Genomic DNA, 20,363 nt, shown 5'->3' with positions numbered 1-20,363 from the left:
CCGTGGATCAGGTAATTTATTACATTGTGAGGGGACTGCGTACGCAGTACCTTCAAGTAGCTTCCGACAAGAATTTTAATTCGGTGACTGAACTTCTACGGTTCATCAACAACTTGCAAAGAAAACAAACCCTTTTGGAAGAGCAAGCGTACAGGGAAGCTAGGGAATTAGCGGCGCTTAAATACACCCAAGGTCTAGTTGCATCAACAAATCAAATAGGATTGCAAAACATAGTAACCCAACCTCCCATAAAATAACCTCATACTAGCTCAAATAATCAACAGGAAGTAAACAGTCAACTGCAAACAGAAAAAAACTTTGTAACACAAGATCAATTAAAAGATTTGGAAATTAAAATGAACGAACTCCAAATTAATCATTTTCAGAATAGTGCACAAACGTTCAGAAATAGATCACAGCCTACTAGAACTAATAACAGATTTCCTGCACGCCAAAGATATAACGGTAGGAATAGTTCACATTCCCAAAGAAGTAACAATTTTTATAGATCAAATAATTCAAACAATGGTTACCAACGTGGAACAGGGGACGTTCAAATTACCGTAGAGGAGGTTATAGGCCATTCCAGAGACAACACCCTCAACAAGCTCAGAGATGGCAACCCTGCCAAAACTGTTGCCCTCAACGTGAACAAAATACAGCCCAGCAATATAATCAACAAGTATATTACAATCAGACAGGTTCATCGGAACAACAAGCACCTAATGCCTCTTTAAACTATTGAAACCCTATGAACGTGGGAACGGTCGTCAGGGGAAAAGTTTGCATACAGTTCCCATAATTAAACAGAATAATCTTAGTTTTCTAGAAGCAACAGTAAATAGGAAACCTTGTAAAGTACTTGTAGACATAGGTGCAAATTGTAGTATAATAAATGACAACTTGGTTCCAACAAATGCAAAAAGAATAAACATAAATTCAACCATAGCAGGAATAAGTGGAAATTGCATAACTGTCAGACAAATTGCCTTCATACGATTCCGAATCGGTGGGAAATTTTACTGTCACCCGTTCAGAATAGCTAATACAAAATTCCAGTATGCAATTTTGGGCACAGATTTTTTAAATCTACATAAAGCAAACATATCGTTAGGAGATAATACGATCTCATTGCAGAGATTAGGGTATTCACCAAAATGGAAATTTTCCAGTGACGAAAGCAAAGTACACACCATTCCTGATCAAATATTTCAAATGTTAGATTTAAATCCAAGTTCAACATTTGTAACAAAACATAAAATAACATTACAACCGAAATCCTCAACTTATGTAAAACTACGGCTAGAAAACATCCAGATTGGGACTAAATATAACACATTTGAACCGAATAGAGAATTGTTGGACTTATTAGATATTTTAGCACCTTATGCATTAGTTAATGAAGAAGAACCCCACATTTTGCTAACAAACACAAAAAATCATCCGTTAGTAATACAGAAAAACACTCCAATTGGTTCAGCAGGAAGTAACCAAATAATTTCTGAAATTTATGACACTAACGTCAATGCGAATGCAAATAGTGGTCATAAAGTACATCATTCATTCGAGCAAGGTGACGAAAATTTAGACCAGGAAACCTTAAAACGACTCACTAAACATAGGAAATTTTATGACGTTAAACAAATTGATATAAATCCCGAACTAACAGAAGACCAAAAACTCAAAATTCAAAATTTAATTTGCAATTATGCAGATATCATGTATTGGAATCCTGAGTGCTTTTCTAAAACAAACGCAATGGAAGCACACATAGATGTTGCTGAATGTGTTCCTCCATTTGCTAGGCAAATTCCCATACCCATAAATTTATGGGAAAAAATGAAATAACAAGACTTCAAGAACAACAGATCATTGAACCTTGTGAAAACTCACCATTTCGTCATCGCATATTCTTAGTTAAGAAACCAAATGGAACCTACAGACTAGTTTCAGACTTTTCAGAAATTAATACAATAATATACAATGTTTCATATCCCACTCCAGATTGCAATGACATTTTAGCACGTCTTGCGGGTAAATTTTTTTACACTACATTGGACATGGCTCAAGCTTATTTTCAAATTCCAATATCAGAAGAATCACGTCCAGTTACGAGCTTCGCAATTCCAGGTTGTGGTTCATTCCGTTATAAATGCTTACCTATGGACATGAAGACATCCAGTAGTTTTATGAATAGACTAATGGACATAGTATTTAGTGGTCTTCCCGACAATCAAGTAGCCACCTACTTAGATGATTTGTGCATAGCAACTTCCACTTTTGAAGAGAATTTCTCCCTAATTCAACAAATATTTGATAGGATTAGGAAAGCAAACATGACGGTTGGAATAAAGAAATGTAAGTCCGCATTTTCAGAAACCATCGTTTTGGGACATCTTCTTTCTGCGAAAGGGATGAAAATTTCCGACAAAATCATTAATTCAATCAAGAATTTTCCAACACCTAACAATAAGAAACACGTGAAGAGCTTCTTAGCACTTTGTTCTTACATTAGAAAATATGTGTCCGGATTCTCATTTTTAGCGGATAACATATATAAACTCTTGAAAAAGAACGTTCCGTTCACGTGGACAGAGCAGCACCAGAAAGAGTTCGATGAACTAAAGGATAAAATTCTCAGTTCTCCCGTTCTCAAACCGTATTCTCCAAACAAGAAGACCTACCTCATCACCGATGCGTCTACAGTTGGCCTCGCAGCCAGCATTTGGCAAGATTCGGAAGACGGAAGCTCACGCCACCCAGTTGCCTTCGCGAGCCGCAGATTAACCGACACAGAGAAGAAGAAATCGATATTTGAACTAGAATTTCTCGCGGTGGTCTATGGAGTAAATCGTTTAGATATTATTTGCTAAACAGCCATTTTACTTTAATAACTGATAATCACTCCATATCATATTTACGACAAGCATCAAATTTGACAGGTCCATTGGCACGAAGAGCTCTGGAACTACAGCAGTTTTCCTTCGATGTGAAACATGTCAAGTCATCAGAAAATGCCCTTGTAGACACTTTAAGCCGCTATCCAGCAGATGAAGCTCCTGCCGACAGTGAAGACAACCCTGAACTAATTTTCCACCTAGAGGACAAAAACTTCAGCATTCGACAACATCAAGAAGACGATCCATTATTCGGCCCTATCATTAAAGTCATCAACAACGATCCGATGCAAGATCCAGGAGTAGTACGAGCAGCACAGTATTACGTCATCAAAGACAACAAACTGTACAGACGTCATCGATACAACAAGACAGAGGAACTTCTCTTGTGCATTCCACACAAATTAAAAGATGAAATTTTCGAGAAGATTCATTGCAGTGAATACAATGCAGCTCACGCTTCACCATCTTCCACGTATGAAAATTTCAGGAAAAGATTTTACTTCCCAGGATTAAAACGATGGGTGTACACGAAATCAAAAAGTTGCCTCGAATGCCAGATGTCGAAGAGAGATTTCGGACCAAAGAAGCTCACCCTTCAGACGTTCGAACCGATCGCCACCCCAGCCAGGAAGTGGGTCATCGACACGTGCGGTCCACTGCAGGCCACAGCCAACCACGGACATCGCTACGTTCTCATCTGCGTTGATCAAGCGACCAGGTACATGGTAACGACATCTATACCTTCAGTTGACGCCGAAACGATTGCCAATGCATTAATGGAACAGATCATTTTGCGATTTGGTGTGCCAGGCAACATCACTCTTGATCGTGCATCAGCGCACTCTTCAAAAATCATGGAACAATTGAGTCAAATATTGAACGTCAGACTCAGATTCGCAAACACAGATTTCCACGAAACAGTTGGACTCGCCGAAAGACATATTCAGAAATTAAAGCAAAGGCTGAGACCGTATGTAATGAAAAAATGTGCACAGTGGTATCTGTATCTCTCGGCCATAACGTTTGCGATAAATTCAGAAGTACATACAGGAACAAGATATTCTCCACATTACCTTATGTACGGTTACGAACCAAAGAATGCGATGGATTCATTGCTAGGAATAGATCCAAATTCGTTGCAGCACTCTACCAAGGAACGCCTAGACATATTGCAAGCGATGCGTGAACAAGCACAGGAAAATCTCCAGAAGAAATTTAAAACCCAGAAAAAGTACTCAGACCAACACACACGGCATGTTGAATTTCAACCTGGACAAAAAGTGCTAATTTTGGACACAGTTCCGAAACGAAATGTACCTAAGCACTTCGCAAATTACTTCAAAATACATGGTACAGTTCTTGAAATGGAAAATGCCAACAGCGTACGAATAAGCTACAAGGACGGCCGAGGAAAGGATAAAATCGACACATTTTCCATAACAAGAGTCAAACCCTTCTTCGAAGAAAAGGAGAAAATATAAGAAGAAAATGATAACATCGACGAAATGTCTGCAGAACAGTCAGAAACCGAAGAGACAGAAGTCAAAGGGACATAATTCCACAGAAAGTCAAATGGGAAAGAACATTGTCATTCCATCATTTCATCGTCATCGTCGCGATTAGTCAAAGTGGAAGAAAAGCAACGCTACAAAACAAGCAGTCCACTCGAAGCATCCATGTTTAATTAAAACCTAAATGCATTTATTTTGTTAAATCTTATCAAAATATACAGGAACTGTCCTCTTCAAAAATAGAAATTCGTGATAACCACGCCAAACTGTCATTCGTTGAATAAACTGGTTTCTTTTCATGAAGATTGCAACACTCGCCTCCTCGACTTGGAAGAGAGCGATATCAACAAAACACGTACATCTTCTATTACAGCGGCCAAGGAACGAAGTAGCGTGACGTCATCCTGAAAGTGACATCAAATGAACAACAAGCAACTAGCAGAAGTGACAGCAGTTTCGCATGTAAGCAGTTTCTCCAAAACTCACATCATCTGCATTCGAAGATTACAGTGAAACACGATTATGCAAGAAACTTATATAATAGAGAAATTAGAACATTACGAGAATAACGAGCATTAGGATATTTAGTGTAAATTCTCTACAACAATATACATACGTATATTGCAGAGTATACACTCCTGTTATAATTTAAATGAAATAGTGCACAAGTTATATTTATATACAGTATGTATGAATTTACGCTCGCAATAATAATAATTCACTTATGTGAAGTTCAATGATGCTAGGGACAGGTTTTATCTTCATAGATAGCCATTTAAGTATAGTGCGCACTTGAGCGTATCTGATATCCCTTAGTACACAATTTCTGGAATTCTGGTTATTCCATATATATAACGAATTCCTCATAATACATATGAGTGAGAATAGAAAATGAATTAATTTTCATAAACATTGATAATTCTTGTGTTTCATTGCAATAATAATCATAATAATAATAATGCACTGCCCTTCGAAACTGCGTCACATACAGCGACAGCGATATCTTTAATAATTGTAGGGACTATCTTATTTTATTAATTACGACATGTCTTGTTCGTATAATTAAATCCTGTTTTTGTTGTCGTCCCCTTGCACAACAAACAACCAGTCGACAAAAACCTACCACTCAAGCTCGCAGTATAAATGTCACAAATGAAGAACAAATAATTCCTGTAAGAATAGCACAAAATAGACATATCAGACCATCAACGACACCACCCCCTATTCCTTCTTCTTCCAAAGCGCTGGCTAAACAATCTTGTATCGATATCCCATCACATCACTTTGACAGTATCTGTTAAGGCACATCACCACCGACTTGCACTTAGCCAATGGATTAGACACCCTGTCCAGCAGGCAGACAGTGAACTTCTAAAGCCGCCCTACATTTGGCTGAGTACATGTCGATTGGTGTATGTCCAATATCTACTACATTCCTATCCTTATTTTCTCTTTCTCCTTCCTTTCAATGGCTCAGACCACCTCTAACAGGTACCTACAACACCAGAGCATCGTCGACGATCGACAGAGGAAAACTCGAGGACCAACGCCGCCAAATTGTCTTCCACCTTCTACAGAATACACCTCCAGATTAAATCCAATTTCGGAGCATCCCCCCCCCCCCCCCCGATTTTGATGGACGATGGACTTGCCGTATTGGAGAATAGAAAGATGAAAGTCAAGTCAAGAAGAATGTTCCCGGAGGCTACACTTTATTTGGACAGGACACAGAAGGAACAGCATTGATTGAATGTGTGTCTATTACATTCAAATTGATACTGCTACGACAGGACAATGCATCCAAGAAGAACCTTCTGTCCCAGTTGAGGAAGTTGCAGAAGAAGTGTAAGACGTTTCTCACCTAGGACAACATGTGATTCTTCCACTGTGATCTGATTCCCAGCTTACAACACCTTAGTATAACAGGCAAGTATTCACGAACTTGGAAATCCTTCCCAGCAGGACCAATTAGTAGCATTACATGTTCCAAACGCCAATTCACCAGAGCATCCCAGCTGCCCAGGATGTCATCAATCATTACAAGTTGCAACAAGATGTGAAAATGAAGAAGTTCGAAGAACTGGAAACGCCAAGTTCACCACTTCAATCCCTATTGAAGTCCCAATAGACTACATAAAGTACAGGAACTAGGTTCGTTTCAATTGTGCTACGAAGTCAGATACATTTCTATGCATGGACAAACGTGAACAGTTTCGAACACGGGAAGTCGAAATGATACTGATCTGCAATCATTGCGTGAATTCTTTTAGAAGAAACTGGTACTTTCAACATGATAAAACAAAGTGATTAAGTGAAAATAAACACAATGATACGAAATGATGTCGTATTGAACCCTTAAGGTTTGAACACAATGTGTTTAAACAGAGAATATTATCTAAGTGATTACATAGTGTAATTATGGCATGCAGTGTAAACTATGCCTTATCAAAAGTGAATATTATTTCATTCAGATTTGTGAATGATTATAAACTTTGGTTCAAGGATTTGACATTTGAGTATTATAGTGTATAGTGCATCATGATTTAAGTTTTCATTGTCGATGCCAAGAACACCAGTGATAACGTAATATTAAAATAATCAATTTAAGGGACAAAAACATCTTAAAACAAATAAACAAAAAAAAAAAAAGAAACTATTGTGCTGGTAATGGTTATGGTTATGTATTATAATGAACTATACTAATTTTATATTCATAGGTTTAGTTAATCAACTTACTGCTTTTTGGTTCTTAATTGGTATTTAGTTGTTTATGCATTATTTATGCATAATAATAAGTATTATGGATTGGTACTGGTAAAAGTTTTCTGCTTACCAGGTTTGATAGTTTCTTCATGTACTACTATATCGTTTCAAAGGAATTTCTAACATGTATGAACCAATAAATGATACACTCAGACAAGCGACCATCGGAGATGACGCTTCTTGACAGGGAGGTATGTTGACTTGTAGGTAAAATATTAGAAGGTGTACTTGAAACGAAACATTACGGAGACAGGATGTTCTCGTCGGTTTGGAATGCAGACCTTACAAATTCCATTACTTGCCTCGTCCGTGGAAAGGTACCAGCCTGACAGACGGATATGAATCGACAGGTATTGGAATTTGTATAGCGAAGCAACCGAACCGATCTGAGAAGATCGGAAGGGAATTTCGTGAACAGTATTGGATTTGGTTTTGGTGTGTGAACATCGAGGAAGACAGCGCAGGTATGTACCTGGAGGACGGAGGCGTCACTCCGAACATAGAATGGTCTGAGCCTTTTTACTGAACCTCTCGCTAGTACCTTTTCTTACCTACACCCCGGTAATAAAATAATGAAATAAGGAAAGGAGGAAACAATAGAGCCAAGGACTATTTAGGGGAGGCGGGGTGTCCAGGGAGTCCGAAACTTCCACGAGAGACTTACTAAAATTAAATTATGTAAATATGCTTGTTTTGTTTAGCATCTGTCGTATAATCGAGATAGGTGTATTTCCGTCAAACTTATTGTAAGGGAAGGATTACATTGGGGTCATAAAACTTTGGATGACTGTATCAAAGAAGATTTATACACACCACTACCTAAGTAATATGCTTAAATATTAAATTAAGAGTTTACTTTTCGTCAAATGGATCTAACATCCTTTTTCGTTATTCAATAAATATTCAATTCCTTATGTGTTTCACAATCACCTTGCCAGGTCAGTTGTTTTTATACAAATTGAAGCGATCTTAACTATTCATGAGCTAGATAATGAATACGTGCTGTTATATTCCTATTCTTATGCCATCTTTTCCCATTCATGTGATAACAATATTAATTAATATTTTAATATTATTAATTTAATATTATTGTTATTTTAACTTGTTTTTATTATTAGAAGAAGGTACCAACATCATAGGCGTGCTCAGACCCTCTGATAAGGGGGGGGGAGCAAAAACCTTGAAAATTAAGTCAGATCGGCAAAGAAAAACCTCATTTTATCTCACTGTTTTAGTTTTTTGCATTGATGTGATATATATATATATATATATATATATATATATATATATATATATATACCTAGATATTAACATATTATTTAAATACATTACGTAATCTATTCATCCGCCCCTTAACAAACCAACAGCAAAATGTATATAGATTGTCTCTGAAATGTGAGCGCTCGTTTTCCTCCAAACCAAACTGTTATAGCAGCAACTGTATGAATTACTTATTCGTTCTTTCTTTCTTTCTGGTAATTTACAATGGATTGGAGAAAAGAAACGTCGAGCGAAGCGAGCAAGAAAATATTTCGATCCAAATTTTTGAAAGTTGAAGACAGTATTGATTTAATAGGGCGCAAAAAAATTCATGGGACGGCATGGCATTCTCTTTTACAATTTTTCTCAATCAGATTGTTCGGCGCCCAGGGCCAACTCCCGCTACTTCCTAGCTACGGCTCGGAAGTTGACAAGACTGCAAGAAAAGCAGGTACCACGAGCGAAGCGAGAAAGAAAATTTTAAGAAATGTATTTTTATTTGTATAAAATTTAAAGTCGAGGGGACAATTGTCCCTCTGTAACCCTCTGCAAGTGATCCTGACCGTCTGGAAGAAATAATGCAAGATGGACGTGAAAACTAATTCCGTCTTGAGTATCCTTTTGTCCTGCTACTAGTAGATTCTGCTAGTCTTGCTTTCTTTTAATTCAATGATTTCCGTCCAAGGTTGGAAAAAGGCATAAGCAATGCCCCCCGTCCCATTGTGGTTGCGCCATTTCCTTTTAGAGTATAATATTGTTTAATAACAGCGACAATATTGCTCTCCACTAAATTTCTAGGTGAAAGTATAATAATATAGGGGCATGGAACGTCTGGAAGGGGGGCAAGGATGACCACACCTTGAAAACGAAGGTCAACCTAAAAGTATATATTTCACAAGTATAATTAGATTTCAGTCATAGTAATTTACATTAATTATTATGTAATGGGGACGCAGGAATGCGATAATTTCAAATTCAAGTGGTGTTTTTTGAGGGGACAGCACTAGTATCGGGGTAATATGCCCAATGAAAAAATACCTTTCTTGTCCCTTTGTGGAAAAATCTGCGAACGTCCGTGATTAGGGGGCAATCAACCCCCCCCCCCGCCCTTGCGCACGCCTCTGACTAACATATATGGAATAGTTTATAACATCGAGTAGCAGGATATCTCTCCTGTATGGTGCTGTAAACTAGGGAAATAATGACGATGTTTTGTAGTAGTGCATAGCTATTCACCCTGTTGCGACACATGTGCAGAACAGGCGGAAGACATTCTTTTGTGTTTTCTGCAGTTGGTGAATTATCCTAAGTGAGATGATTTTGATGTTCTTTCTTTTCTTAACGTAATAAAAACGTGTCTTACAACCTAAGGCGTCATGCTTTGTGCTCCGCCTGAGGATGAATTGTATGATGAAACTGATGAACGGACACTCACAAAGAGCATCCATGCCGGGATTCGAACTCCCGGATGTGCTAACCACTTCATCACGGAGGCCAATGCTAATGCACATGAATATCAATCCAAGTTAGCCATTTGGAATCATTGGGAAAGTCGTGTAGTTAGTAAAATGTGTACTTTTAGCATTTTTGATACAATTAAAACTATTTACAGCCAATGCATATTACTCATATTGAACCGGAACGACGAATTTGTGAATTTACTACAGGACTTTTCAAACATCCGCAGATAAGGCTAATACAGTTTCTTGTTCATATCTATCATAGTTATCCTGAAATACAAGTATGTCAGTTTTCACGCAGCTTACTAGTTTCCAGATATGCTTGATTCTGTTAACTGTACACTCCTCTTATTCATAGTTGCGAACTATCTCTCCGGATCCGAGCATGCATGTGAAAAAGAACTGAATCACTCCGCCACGGGGGCAGCTTTTCTGATTGTAGTTTGTCATTCGAGTATTTGCAATGAACATAATTGTCAGCGATGTTTTCTCAATCCTTTCATCGTTACATCGTTATTGAAAACATCCGAGAGGCAAAAATACGACATTAAGGAATTAAAAGACTAAAGAAACTAACTAACTCTTAAATGTTAATAATTAGAAAGATTATAAGTGAACCTTCCCGCCTCGGTTAGCGGTAATAATGATGCTTTGTAATCGACGGGTCACGAGTTCGATCCACGGTTAGGGACATTTAATTAAGTGGCTCGGATTCCACTATAGGCTGTAGGTTTTGTCCCGATTAGCCTCTGTGCAACTAAACATTGCAATTTAGTGCAAAAATCAGCAAGCTTGGGCAGTTTTATTCCTTGTAAGCCTAGGTCTTCATGTTAATAAATTATTATTTATGACGTTGGAAAATAATTTATGCCGAGTGGCCAATTTCTATTCCATGGAGAAGAATCAGATGTGAAACATATATAAAACTATTGGAAGTTATTTTCACTACTAATCACATCTGCCCAGTGCGAGAGCTGCAACTGTATCCATTGATTTATGTCAATGATATTGATAGTCAATGCTTTTGTCTCCTAGTGTAGGTGAATTTGCACTGAAAATATGTTTGTTCTCTCAGTGTTACCTTCACAATACGATTGGTAACATCCTCCAACTTATAAAAATTAATTTTTAACACTCGTTCCAAAAATAGTGACATGATTTACATAGGATAATAATTCATTTAACTTCGTAGGCATCGTATTATCATCGTTTGACCCTCCAACAACCAAACAGCAATCCCACAGCCACTGAACACATCCACCTACCAGATAGGCAGCAGAGTATCTGTAAATTTTTTTGGCAAGTTTGGAAACTTGTGATTTAACAATTACTTAGTACGTATTAAATAATCAATGTTTGTTGTTGATCCATGCAGATCTGCAGCTGACACCTCCAACCACGATTTTACGTACAACACGTTGTAATAATCTTGCGATCTTATAAAAGCAGGAAATGTACTTGAACATTGCAATGGCCTTGCCCTAAGGGAAGTTTTATAATGGAAAATATTACGTAAGATAACTTCTACTTCTTTAATTTTTGATCGAAAGGCGTCTACCGTACTATAAAAACCTGGGGGGTACAGGGAGCTTAGATATGTTGTTGGGGTTTCATCCCCCCTAACCTCCTTGTAGCTCCGTCCCTGGCTGTATGTATTTCGTCCAATGAGTACAAGCTAGCAAAACTGTGAATTTCAACAAGTTTGTAGATAATTCTGCAGCTGTTCATAAAAACAGACGTATTTTATTAGTTTCTTGCTGTGGTTCATTTTCCCATTTCAGCAAAAAAGTATTCACACTCTTTGCATACGGTGAGTAAATGGGGGGGGGGGGGGAAGTGAGAAGTTGCCCCTTAATAGCCTCACTTAGAAATTTAGTGCAGAAGAATCTAATAACAGTTCTTAAACAACATTATGCTTTTATAGAAATAAAAGTAAATACTATTTTCAAACCTACGAAAGTTCCAAGTAACTACGTAAGGAAAGGGTAGTGTATTACTTCCTATGTAATTGGACTCTCCCACTAGCAAATTTCTTATTAACACCTCCACATATTTTATCCTTTAGTTGTATTATCTGTATGTGTCTGCAGAATAAATTGCCCATATATTGCACATGAATAAATTATGTGTAGTTCTTTTGAATTTGCGGTACTAAACCACGTTTATACGTACAATAGTCTTTGAACGGCAGAGATGGAAAATAAAGCGCCAGCAGAGAACAATGGTGCCACTGAAGTTGAAATTCATCTAATAAAGTGATTTTAGGTGCGTCGGGACACACACGACCCTGTTTTGTTCCCATCAATGTAATAAAAACAGTGAGATGGAATAAAGGCTTTATTTCGTCAGCTGAACTCTTATCAAGGCCCTTGCTCCCCATAATCGGAGGATCTGAGCACGCCTAAAATTCCTTATGCAGAAATAGTGTTATTTGTCGTATATCCAGAAAGTTGATTGATTTGCTTTATTTTACTTCGCTTTTTGTGCCACTTTTGGCCAATTTGCGAAGAAGGGAATAAATGATGATATGATGAATGGACACTCACAAACATCCGCGGCCAAGCCGGAATTCGAACCCGGGACCCCTGGCGTCGTAGCGCGATGTGCTAACCACTCCCCCACGGTGGCCGGCCCCAGAAAGTTGAAAGTGAATGAAATTTTTATGGTGTGTTTTGTATGGTCATTATCAATAGTAAGTCTGTCATATTATTCAACTAAATAATGTCTTTGGAAAAGAAAAAAACAACATATAATTAATGTATTTTATTTTACATAAGACCTATGCCTAAAAGTATTTTTGTATATGATGACACAGAACTATCTTATGTTGTGACTTCTTTGGGTCTGACTGTATATATATATGTAATTGGTGATAAAATAACGCAGTAAAGTATTAAGTAAATATATTTTATCCCCCTACTTACAAATCATGAAAGGAGTCAAATTCGAAATTAAGTTGAACGGACGTTCAAAATGTTTAAAAATAGCACTATTTCCATAACAGGTCATCAAGTATTTTTTACCATTGACCCTCAGAAATATCTCAAACTGACAATGAACGTTCATTGAACTTATTTATGATCGACAGCTAAAAAGTCATTCATTTGCGTGGCTGGTTGATAATCCACCACCAGATAAAATTTACACAATATTTACCTAAAAACTTTGAGTAAAGTCACCTTCCCCCTAAAAAAAAAATCCCTTGGTAATGGACTTTCGTGTTCTCACAAAAAAAAGTTATAATTTGGCACAATTTTTCTTTTGCAGGCAAACCTTTTGTAAAGGTGTACTTGAGTCTGTGCAACCAGCCCTTCCCATTTGTGAACAATATACTGGGGAAATCCCCCGTTCTTCACTGTTGTCATTGCACTACAACCCCATCGTGATTTAGTATTAGGATATAGCGTAGAGAAGAACTGTTTACAAGCATCGCCCAAACCATTGATTCTCCCCCAAAACCTTTCCCTGCATTCTTTTTTCGTGTCCTAGCTCTCAGCATGCGGTATTCTTGGAAGACTGGCCGATTGTGAAAGAAAAAAGGGCCGTGGAGGAGTGTGAGGGGTGGGGGGCGGGGTTGAGCGCGAGCGGTACAGAGGGGGAAACGGCTAGCGCGACCAGCTTAGAACAGTCGAAGTTAAAATTTACATACATTGCTCTGTACGTCGACAAACTACAGACATTCTAAAGAAAATTATGTAAGATCAGTTTCATTTCTTTGCTGTAGAAGAACAGTTGAAGCTTTCTTGCGCTTTAAAATGTTGATTTAAGTTATTACATACAATTGGCGAGCAAGTGAATTTTACGAAATTGAGATCAGGAAAACTGCGTAATAAATAATATATTTAAAAAAAGGCTGCGCGGCATAACTAACTTCATATTTGATCTTTAACTCAGTAAAATTTAAATGCCACACACTTGACTGTTCGAGCACAAAAGGTCGACGCAAGAACCTATTTTTTAGGTATCATCACCAGCGGTGATACGGGCTCTTAACTTAGCTAGTAAAAGATCGTAAAAAAGTGAATAGGTTAAGTTATATCACGTCAGATTGAAGCATATACAAAGTATAAGGTAGGAAAAAACGAGTTGCTGTGAAAATTGTACTGGAACGTCGTCGAACGCCATAAAATCCACAAACAAATCGTCATAATATGATACAACTGAGGCTAAATCCATAGAAATAGGGGATACCTACTAAGCATGGTGTGGAACGAATAAACTTACACTACTTTGTAAACACTCACAGAAACGATAACTACAATGACAGCGCTACGAAACATTACACACACTGAGCAGACAGTCAACTGAAGTCGTTTGACCTTGAGCGGCGGCTACTCGCGTCACAAGCGCTCCAAACGGCGCGAACATGTATGTACTACTTTCCCGATGGCTCTCGTTATTTCATTAAACAACACACGATTCTTTACACAAGGATTAATTCGGAGCACTGTTCCCCTGTCAATTGCAACGTTATCCTCTTTCTGTACTCGTCCGTTCCCTTGTAATTGTCCAGTTGGTGTTTTAAGTCCATTTTATGCACAGTAAGGCTAATCGGGACTGGACCTACACTTCAAATGAGATTGGATTGGATTGGATTGATTTGGTGTTTTAAGTTCACTTTATGCACAGTATGGCTAATCGGAACTGGACCTACAGTTTAAAGTGGGATCCGAACCACTATGTGCCTCCACCTGGAATCGAATTCGGGACCCCTTTTAAAGTGGGATCCGAATCACTATATACCTCCACCGGATATCGAACCCGGGACTCCTTGATTACAGTTCCTTTGTAATAGAACAGTAAACAAATACAAATTGTACACTCACAGCACATTTCTGGATCCTCATCGCTGTTATCGTGGCAGTTCTTAACAGAATCGCAGGCCCAATTATTTGGGATGCACTGCCCACTGTTGCATTTGAATTCCTCAGAGTTGCATCCGCGGACAGCTACGAATACAAGTACAGCAGTAAGAAGTAACATTTAACATATAAATATTTACCTTTAGAAACAGAAACTGTAACCCAGTTAGTAGTTACTAACTAAACTATATACAACTACTCACTTTTTTAATGTCTGAAAGTGTAATTCAGTTATGTTTTCGATAAAATCTAAATACAATTATTTACTTTTTAAAATCAGTAACTGGAACACGGTTACTTTTAGAGTAAAGCTAAATCGATTTACTTTATAAAAATCAGAAACTGTAATTTCGTTCCTTTTTGGAGTAAATCTAAATATAACTATTTATTTTCTAAAAAATTGTAACTGCAACCAAGTTACTTTTCCGAATATAGCTAAAAATAACAATTTATTTTTAAAATCAGTAACTCAGTTACTCTTTGGAGTAAACTAATGGCGAAATTAAAAGTTCCTTTTTTTCAGTACCTTTGAACAAAAATGCTCGCAATAAAGAACGGATAAGTTGATGATGATTATTAACATTGTGGGGAACATGTTACAATTTTATCGACAGAAACTTTACCTGAACTTGTGACAAGTGTGTTTGTTTAGAACACATGGGACATAAAAGCATTATAATAAACCTGAAGGATAATTGAAGGGCTCGGGTGTAAAACATGGTAAGTGACATTTTGGTTATTTTTGAGTTACAAGGTAAAATGTTTCATCCTTCACTTCTCGGGTGAAATTGCCATGTCATACAATTTTCATTGGACTCAGTGAAGCCTTCTGAAAGTGGTAAACGCAACACGGAAACAACTTATCTGCAGTACAGCTTCTAATAACGATTTTTCCTAATGAAATCAGAAACTACCATGTTTTACAGCCGAGCCCTTCAATTAACAAAATGATGATTTGTTAGGGAGAATACAGGATGTTAATCTTAATTTTAGGTATAGAGATTAACTTTAGATTTTAACATCCCTACAGTTTAAATATTTAAAAATATATGAGGTAAACTATAACGTAATTATTATTAATTTTTTTATAGTCGTCAGTGAAAAAATATTGAAATTCGTGCATAACATAAGTTTTACGACATAAAGCTTATCCCTTATAAAGTTCCTACGCCATTAATCTACTCTCAATACATCATGGGAAGAGGTGTGGAAGAAGAGAGATTAAAGGTAAAATGTAATAAAGGCAGCTAAAGTCCGCCCGGCCAAAGAATAGACTTGAGGAAACCCAGACTTTCCGCCCCCCGTTTAGGGGAGCAAAAGTGGTGTTGCTACCGGTTGTTGCACGCCTGATTTTTGTCCAGTCGTCCACGACACATCTTCCTGTCAACAAGCTTCCTTCGCTCCCATTTCAGGGAGAGGCAGGGAATCTGAGATCCATTTGCTTGCTGCGCTGCGGCAACCATTAGACTTTGCCGTGGTGGCCTTGTTGAGAGAGAAATTTGGCAACGCCTCACCACGGCAACTGGACAAAGTCGATTGGTTGAGCGACTCATGTGACCCTCTTTGGCTTTCGACAGAAAATATAAAAATAGAATTTCCAAGTCCATTCTCTGATCGGAACAACCCAGTGGAAGGAATCAGTACATATAGGTTGGTCGATCAAGATAGTTGTTGATGGAAAATGACCTCACGTTGGTTAGTTGATTTTTTTTAAAAAAATAAATTGAAGTGGAGCAGCCAAGTTGATTGTCATGCGACAGTTACCATATTTGCCGGCATGTAAGACGCACTTTTCCCCTTTAAATATAGGTCTTTAAAAACAGGTTGTCCACACTTAGGATAAAGGAAGAGGCCTAGTATTTAACAAGTTTGTGAATGGGTCAAAGCTTCATGGGATGCTGTGAAAAATATGGTTAAGTAGTGTGACATTAGTAATGCACTGGATGATATGGATGACAATTTGTGTGAGGACTCATATTCTGATTTATAGGTGTAAGGTGTAAAATTATGGTCGGGAGAGGGTAAAAGAGGTTCTGAAAATATTTTCAAAAATGTGCAAAAAAAGGTTGATCAATGCTCTCTTTTTCTGCGCCTTCTGTATATAATGCGCGCGGACCGCATAGAGAACTGTGGTTCTGCCGAATAGGTTTTGTTGAAGTTTGTGTTTCCTCTCGCGGGTTTTGCTACATTATCTTGGGAACTATGGAGGCTGCAATGATTATATTATTCCATTTTATAACTCTCGTTCTGCTCTACAAAATGAGACTATAGGATTTTATGTACCTGCTCAAGAAGAGTGAAAAATCGTTTATTTATCTGTCCAATTCTTCAACAAAACACGAAAGAAAAGAACAAGGAGCTGAAGCATCTAAGAGGGGGTAAAGAAGGTATAAATATGCTAATCCCACAAAAAGTTGCAACATAGTGTTTTCATTTGATTTGATTTCATGTCCTATGATACATATCTCAAACGATCGGTCTGAAAACAGCTATATTTTTGGAAAGGTGCTACACCTTAAAATTTCTGATTTATAAGATGTTTCTACTGACTTCATTTAATTAGCTTCTGAGATGAATCTCTGGGTCTTGACGAAGAAGATTAAAATGTATTCCTAGTTAGATTAGGTAAGTGAATTATTGAAAGTAGACCTATATGTTACCTTATATGTGAAATACTGTAAATTAATTATAATATTGAGCTCTTTCCTCCAAAATGTGTACGGCAGTCCAGTGCCTCTTATACGCCGGCAAATATGGTATATGTTCTGATCAGCAAAACTTGTAATAGCCAAATATTTCGCCATGCTAGAACTGTCGGATTACCAAATCGGCTTTGTTTTACTCACCACACATATCAACTTCTTCGTCGCTGTTGTCGCCACAGTCGTTGGTGGAGTCGCACAGCCATCCCTGTGGTATACATTTCCCACTTTTGCATGCGAACTGGGACTTGGTGCAACGTAGTCTTCCTTCTGAAAAATCACAGTTAACTTTTTAAACAAAGTACAGGGTTTCTATAAATTGGTTATAGAAAAGTAACCGTTAATTGTGAAGAAAGAGTATTTGTAACAGAAATGTTTTATACATCAATGAATAAAGCATATTTTCAAGTTTTCTCTACAGGTGTTCAATATGTCATCCTTTCATCACACGGAAAATGTCCCAGCAGTATTCGACTTCCTGCCAAACCCTTTGAAGCATGTCTGCATCGATGGTCGCAGCTGCGTTATCCGGACATGCAGCTCGTCTACGTTGCTGGAAAGAGGGGGAACAAACACATGTTATTTAATGTAACCCCAGATAGAGAAATCCATGGGGTTAAATCAGGCGAACGAGGTGGCCACGGAATAATTCCACAACGACCAATCCAAGTCGGTACTTCACGATTGAGGTAGGCTTACTTCTGTATGAAAATGCGGAGGAAAATGAAATCAGCACCCATATTTTCACGCAATTGTGGCATTAGATAATTCTCAAGCATGTCCAGGTATGATATGACTTTGCAGTCCATGATGACTGGTGCAATATTAGAGAAGATAAGAAAAAAGCTCACGACTCCAGTGGCGGAGTCTGAAACTAACAACTGGAAGCAAATGACGTGCGACAATAAACTTGAAGATACGCTGTATTCATTAATGTATAAACCATTTCTGTTACACATACACTTTCTTCACAATTAACGGTTACTTTTGTATAACTCATTTATAGAAACCCTACAGTATTATAAACTAGAGATGAATTAATAGGGGTCATATAGTTCCGTACATCTGGCTTTTAAAATGGTGTTTAAGTCCACTTTAGGCACAGTAAGGCTAATCGGGACTGGACCTACAGTTTAAAGTGGGATCCGAACCACTTGTGCCTCCACCGGGTATCGAACCTGGGACCCCTTGATTACAAGGCGGCGACAAGACTGCGCCATCGGGGAAGCAGCACAAACTTAAAACATGTGTATCCACCACATGTCCCTTCAATGTTTGCCAATTCTTGTAAGAACACCCACATGGACATGTTGTTGGCCACATTCCTCTCCACGCGTCGTCAAGATTTGAGGAAGATGAAGTCCGAGTTTCTTTAAGTTTGTCCTGAACTATAATTCATGTTTCTGTAATATACGAATAGGGAAGAAGGGGGTCACCTGAGAGAGATCGGGTAAAACCACGAAACTAGCTGTCAGATAGGGTTGAAAATACACATTTCATAGATTAGAGTGTCTAGTTTTGTCCGCCCCGTTATATGATTCTGTATCTATTTGTGTAGTTAATTGAAATACAAAATAGTGAACATATGACATTGACCGCTATTTCTCACACGTGTGGGTAATGGCAGTCACTTCAATGCTCATGTGAAATACATAAGTAAATAAAAATAACATAATTAACAGTTTTGACAATTAAGAATTACTTTTATTGACTGAAAAATACCTGAGTAGCATCTGCATTCTAGTATTGGATGAGAATCATTATGTGCTTATATCTTAAAAGTTATTGTAATATTTTTCTTAGCAGGAAATGTGAGAAATGCCGGTCACTGACTGTCATTACCCGCAAAAGTACATCTAAGTCCTGGTGATGTTATTGAATAGAAGTTTACTCTATGGTTAGCGGCACATGCATGGGATGACTCCTGTAGCATTCGTGTTACCTGGTTTCTAATAACTCACTAATTGCATAATTGTAATGTACGCTTACCACCACTTTATATGCTCGAAAAATAGTAGGAAACTTCCCCTAAACGGAAAATGACTTCTTACCTCTTTCACTGCACACAAAGGAATGGCGCTCAACAACGTATCAGTTAGGCGTTTCTAAATGTAGGAGGCAGTGCTTGTTCTAACCAGCTACATTCAACTGTTTTCCAGAAAACTGCCTGACCGGCATTTCCTACTGACAGGTTCCCCTATATCGCATGTAGTGCATCGTTCATATTAGAATCATACAGATTGGTAGCTAACCACCATCAATGTATGACATGACTCAGTTACGTCATAACATGAGGCACACTAGTAAGATTGTTACAACGCCTTATAACTTGTTTCTATACGTGGTTTGCCATGACAACAACAAGAATTTTGAATTTGTCTTAAACGTTAAAATTAGTTCATCTAGAGTGAGTGTAAAATGGCTTTTTTATTCATTTATATGTGTTTTCTTGTGGCCGCGGTGGCTCAGTCGGTAACGCATCTGACTACCATGATAAAGGTCCCGGGTTCGATCCCCGGCCGGTTCAAATCCCGGAACTTTTCTAACGATGGAAGCGGCCCCGGCGCCCACCCAGCGTCGAATAACAGGGGTACCTGGGGGGAAACCCTGGGGGGTAAAGGCGGTCAGGGGCGTGATGCTGATCACATCACCCCACTCACGACCGGATCAAGAAAGTGTGGGGCGTTACACACACACCCCCTATACGCCTTCATGGCGTGGTGCTATGCACAGGGGAACACTTTACCTTTTATTTTCTTGGTTGTGTCCTAATTGCGAACAGTGCCTAAATTGTCCTAATTGCGAACACATGAGAGTGAGGAAATACTTCCATTTCCTAATTGCGAACACATGTAACTGAAAAACCGGTTTTCAAAAACTAAGGGTAGTGATCCAGAGAGACAGC

General features: G+C 38.1%; 1 protein-coding gene across 1 annotated transcript in view; it reads right to left on the bottom strand.

Annotated features, from left to right (window-relative positions):
* Positions 1-4,846: 4,846 nt before the first annotated feature.
* LOC145994116 (uncharacterized) overlaps positions 4,847-20,363 on the bottom strand; it is a 145,048-nt gene continuing 129,531 nt past the window's right edge. The window contains exons 15-17 of the mRNA XM_083130205.1: positions 17,603-17,728; positions 14,721-14,843; positions 4,847-4,902 (exon numbers count right to left, since the gene is read on the bottom strand). Coding sequence (XP_082986331.1) covers positions 4,847-4,902; positions 14,721-14,843; positions 17,603-17,728 — 305 coding nt within the window. The remainder of the gene's footprint in view (positions 4,903-14,720; positions 14,844-17,602; positions 17,729-20,363) is intronic.

Source organism: Lepisma saccharinum, chromosome 10 (assembly GCF_977018435.1).
Source record: "Lepisma saccharinum chromosome 10, izLepSacc3.1, whole genome shotgun sequence".
NCBI lineage: Eukaryota > Metazoa > Arthropoda > Insecta > Zygentoma > Lepismatidae > Lepisma > Lepisma saccharinum.
The sequence above is the reverse complement of the archived record's forward strand: the minus strand, read 5'-3'. Positions and strand labels throughout refer to the sequence as shown.